We start from the raw sequence: 5,000 nt of genomic DNA on the forward strand, positions 1-5,000 counted from the left end.
TGAGACAGGCGAGATGAGGAAATAGGAAAGAGGGCTTTTGTGTATTCTGCTCCCTCGGCATGGAATATCTTGCAAAAGGTCTTGAAACTAAATGATTTCATCTCGCTTAATGCTTTTAAACTCAAAATGAAAAAAATTGAGACAGATTCTTTAAGATGTAAATGTTTTTATGTACCTGGCTACGACACTAACTCCTAAATGTTGTCTTCTTTTGTGTTTCTGTCTGTAACTATGTATGTATGTATGCTGCTGCCTGTCTCGGCCAGGTCTCCCTTGAAAAAGAGATTCTTAATCTCAATGGGTTTTCTCCTGGTTAAATAAAGCTTAAATAAAATAATAAAAAATAAATAAAAAAATGAGCAGTGAGACAGGTAAAGGGGAGACGTGAGGGAGACGTGAGTGAGACGTGTAGAGCAGGTAAAGGGGAGACAGGGGAGACGTGTAGAGCAGGTAAAGGGGAGACGTGAGGGAGACGTGAGTGAGACGTGTAGAGCAGGTAAAGGGGAGAGACGTGTAGAGCAGGTAAAGGGGAGACGTGAGTGAGACAGGGGAGACGTGTAGAGCAGGTAAAGGGGAGAGACGTGTAGAGCAGGTAAAGGGGAGACGTGTAGAGCAGGTAAAGGGGAGACAGGGGAGACGTGTAGAGCAGGTAAAGGGGAGACGTGTAGAGCAGGTAAAGGGGAGACGTGAGTGAGACAGGGGAGACGTGTAGAGCAGGTAAAAGGGAGACGTGTAGAGCAGGTAAAGGGGAGAGACGTGCCTTCATGATCTGGTCTCCCATGCGCAGCCCCTCCACTTCTGCTGGGCTGTCCTCCTGCGCCTCGGCGATGAAGATGCCCACATCATTGCCCCCCGCCAGGCGCAAGCCCACGCTCTCCGTCTTCTGGAAGCGCACCATCATCGTGTTGGGGCTGCCAGAGCACGCGCGCACACACACACACACACACACACGCGCGCACACACGCACGCACGCACGCACGCACGCACGCACGCACACGCACACGCACACGCACACGCACACGCACACGCACACGCACACACAGACACAGACACAGACACAGACACACACACACACAGACATGAAGAAACCACCTAGAGTGTTTTGCTAACATCAACAATAGCATTGATAGCACTGATCAAAGCTAGCATACAAACTGACGTGTAGGAGACATTCATTTTGAGGACGGTATAAAAACAGAAAAAAGCTTCACAGCAGAAATCTTTGGGGACAGAGTTACCATTGTGCTTGCATGTGTGTGTATGTGTATGAATGTGTGTGAATGTGTGTGTATGTGTGTGAACTTGTGTGTATATGTGTAAATGTGTGTGTATATTTGTGTATATATGTGTGTGTATGTGTGTGTATGTGTGTTTGTGTGTATGTGTGTGTGTGTGTGTGTATGTGTGTGTATGTGTGTGTGTGTGCTCACCCATAGATTTCTAGGTCCTCTGCACTGGGCTTGAGGGGGGGTTTGGGGGGGTTGACCTTTGGGATGTGGTTGACCTTTGGGGGAACTGTGACCTTTGGGGAGGTGGGGGCTGCAGGAAGAGAAGAAACACGTCAGAGGATATGGAGTCAGGAATGAGTGTGTGAGTTAGGGTAAATGAGAGAGTGTGTGTGTGTGTGTGTGTGTGTGTGTGTGTGTGTGAGTTAGGGTAAATGAGAGTGTGTGTGTGTGTGTGTGTGTGTGTGAGTTAGGGTAAATGAGAGTGTGTGTGTGTGTGTGTGTGTGTGTGTGTGTGTGAGTTAGGGTAAATGAGAGTGTGTGTGTGTGTGTGTGTGTGTGTGTGTGTGAGTTAGGGTAAATGAGAGTGTGTGTGTGTGTGTGTGTGTGTGTGTGTGTGTGTGTGTGCGTGTGTGAGTGAGAGTTAGGGTGAATGAGAGTGTGTGTGTGTGTGTGTGTGTGTGCGTGTGAGTTAAGTTTAAAGAATGTGTGTGTGTCTGTGAGTTAGTGTGAATGAGAGTGTGTGTGTTAGTAGGAGCATGAATCTACGTGAATTAGTTTGAATGTGTGTTAGGGAAGTTTATCTTATTGTGTGTGTGTGTGTGTGTGTGTGTGTGTGAGGTAAGAGTGTCTTGGTGTGTGTGTCTGTGAGTTAGTGTGAATGAGAGTGTGTGTGTGGGAGAGAGAGAGAGAGAGAGAGAGAGAAAGAGTGTTAGTGTGAAAGAGTGTGCATTTGTGAGTTAGTTTGAATGAGAGAGTGTGTGTTAGTAGGAGCATGAATCTACGTGAATTAGTTTGAATGTGTGTTAGGGAAGTTTATCTTATTGTGTGTGTGTGTGTGTGTGTGAGAGAGGTAAGAGTGTCTTGGTGTGTGTGTGTGCGGTAAGAGTGTCTTGGTGTGTGTGTGTGTGTGTGTGTGTGATGTAAGAGTGTCTTGGTGTGTGTGTGTGTCGATGGGTGTAAAGTTAGAATGCCAGGTTGGCATTAGCAAGTAGCAATTGGCACCTTGAGGCTCCGCCTCAGTTTCTCTTGACTCCTCCCTTTCCAGTGGGGGCGGAGCCTGCTCCTCAGGAGGACGGAAGGGCGTTGGCATGGCGCCCATCTTGGCGAGTCGGCTGGGGGGGTCGTCCCTGCACATCACAGAACGTTAGAACGCAACAAACACACACCCATCTACTGAACACACACCCATCTACTAAACACATTTACTAACCGGAGACACATTTATTAACCGGAGACATCCTACTATGTGTGTCTGTGAAGTCGTTTAGTAATCAGAAGGTTGCTACTTCGATTCCCTGTCGAAGCGTCCTTGAGCAAGACACTGAACCCCTAATTGCTCCTGATGTGCAGTGTGCCATCAGTGTAAAATGTAAAAATGTGTATACATCATTGTAAGTCGCTTTGGATAAAAGCGTCTGCTAAATGACTAAATATAAATCACGCATATCAGTCCGTGTATCTATAGGATTTAAAATGGAATTGAATTGACAAGGATACTCACATATGACCCAATTCAATTCCATTTTAAATCCTATAGATACACGGACTGATATGCGTGATTTACATTTACATTTAGTCATTTAGCAGACGCTTTTATCCAAAGCGACTTACAAGGATGTATGGGTCATATGTGAGTATCCTTGTCTATAGGGTGTGTCAAGACAATTTAAAATGTAATTGAATTTAATTAAGGTGCTTTACAGAACCCGGAGCCCAGAGCCAGAGCTTGACCCCTGACCCCTGTTATATTGATTAGGCAATGACACATCATTAACAGGAAATGACACATTAACAGGAAGTGCTGCTTACCTAGGTCTCTCTCGTAGCTTTTCATTGGATGAATGGGAGGAGAGATCTGATTGGTGGCCACGTCTATCATCCTGAGGGGAGTAGGAACGGTATGACTCGATCTCCGAGATATCTGGACACACACACACACACACACACACACACACACACACAGGTTAATACAGGCTACAGTCGGACATGCGCTTTGAAGAAAGCTGAATTCAGTGGTAATATTTTTCAATATAGTATTTTTCATGTGTTCAATTCCTACATGTATTATTTATCACTTCTATTTTCAGTGTAATGTAATCACTTTTACACGGCGCGAGATACGATAAAGAAGCGACTCCGCCTTTAAGCGGCAGCTTATGGGGCGGCAGTGGTACAGGAGGTAGAGAAGTCGTTTAGTAATCAGATGGTTGCTAGTTCGATTCCCTGTCGAAGCGTCCTTGAGCAAGACACTGAACCCCTAATTGCTCCTGATGTGCAGTGCGCCATCAGTGTAAATGTAAAAATGTGAATACATCCTTGTAAGTCGCTTTGGATAAAAAGCGTCTGCTAAATGACTAAATGTAAATGTAAATGTTTAAGCACCACCAGAGACATTCATTTCTGATAAACACAACTGGTCTGCATTGTACATTGATACACAGATGCCTACCATTTACTAGTCTAGGCAAGCTACACGGATGCGTACCATTTACCAAAAGCACTATATGAACACTGCAAATGGCAGTGAATAAATAAATAAGCAATAAATAAACTCAATCGCGTCACGTGGATATAGACATAGTGGAATAGAATGGACACATCTACATTCTGCAACAGTACCTCCACCTCTTCCCTGGTGAAATTAGGTCTGGGTTTACCGGTGCTTGCTTTGAAATGATTTTGATCAGTCTCTGAAGTTGCTTTCGCGTTGCCTGTGGAGTGTGCACACGTTGCAATAGCATGCCCTTAAAAGGAGCTGGCGGGGCGTTTCTGTATGCAAGTTCAGGTGCATGAGAAAGCGCTTTCAATTAAGAACACATTTCCAGGCGTTCATGAATCCAGAGATCTTTTCTGAGGTTGGTAAGAAGATATTTAATAAGACACTTAAGAAAATGTTCGAGAATGAGGTCCATTGTTTCCTCACAACTCAGTGTTTTCAATTATTGAACTGCATCGAATCGCATCGAATCGAACCGAATCGTTTTTATCAACATGCATCTTTTCCATGTATCGAGATACGAATCGGATCGTCTTTGTCATGAGAGATTTACACCCCTAATAGCAGGTAATAAGAAGTTTCTATGTGAGTATCTGGTGCCCCCTGTTGGATGAGCCGTATATTGCATCTGTCAAGGTGCAGGGCAGCAACTGCCACAAGCCCACGAAAATATTTACATTACATTTTTACATTTAGCAGACGCTTTTATCCAAAGCGACGTACAAAGGAGTGAAGGTGTCCTGCACTGGTGTGTGTGTGTGTGTGTGTGTGTAAGTCTGTGTGTGTGTGTGTGTGTAAGTCTGTGTGAGTGTGTGTGTGTGTGTGTGTGTGTGTGTGTGTGTGTGTGTGTGTAAGTCTGTGTGAGTGTGTGTGTGTGTGTGTGTGTGTGTGTGTAAGTCTGTGTGAGTGAGTGTGTGTGTGTGTGTGTGTGTGTGTGTGTAAGTCTGTGTGTGTGTGTGTGTAAGTCTGTGTGTGTGTGTGTGTGTGTGTGTAAGTCTGTGTGTGTGTGTGTGCTGTGTGTGTATGTGTGTGTGTGTGTGTGTGTGTGTGTGTAA

At 45.1% G+C, this 5,000-nt stretch overlaps 1 protein-coding gene across 1 annotated transcript in view; it reads right to left on the minus strand.

Moving 5' to 3' along the window:
- Positions 1-5,000, minus strand: part of tjp2a (tight junction protein 2a (zona occludens 2)) — a 24,019-nt gene that overhangs the window by 8,986 nt on the left and 10,033 nt on the right. Inside the window, exons 8-11 of the mRNA XM_031558289.2 lie at positions 3,258-3,369; positions 2,451-2,575; positions 1,431-1,539; positions 761-911 (exon numbers count right to left, since the gene is read on the minus strand). Coding sequence (XP_031414149.1) covers positions 761-911; positions 1,431-1,539; positions 2,451-2,575; positions 3,258-3,369 — 497 coding nt within the window. The remainder of the gene's footprint in view (positions 1-760; positions 912-1,430; positions 1,540-2,450; positions 2,576-3,257; positions 3,370-5,000) is intronic.

This window comes from Clupea harengus, chromosome 21 (assembly GCF_900700415.2).
Source record: "Clupea harengus chromosome 21, Ch_v2.0.2, whole genome shotgun sequence".
In the NCBI taxonomy this organism is placed as follows: Eukaryota; Metazoa; Chordata; class Actinopteri; order Clupeiformes; family Clupeidae; genus Clupea; species Clupea harengus.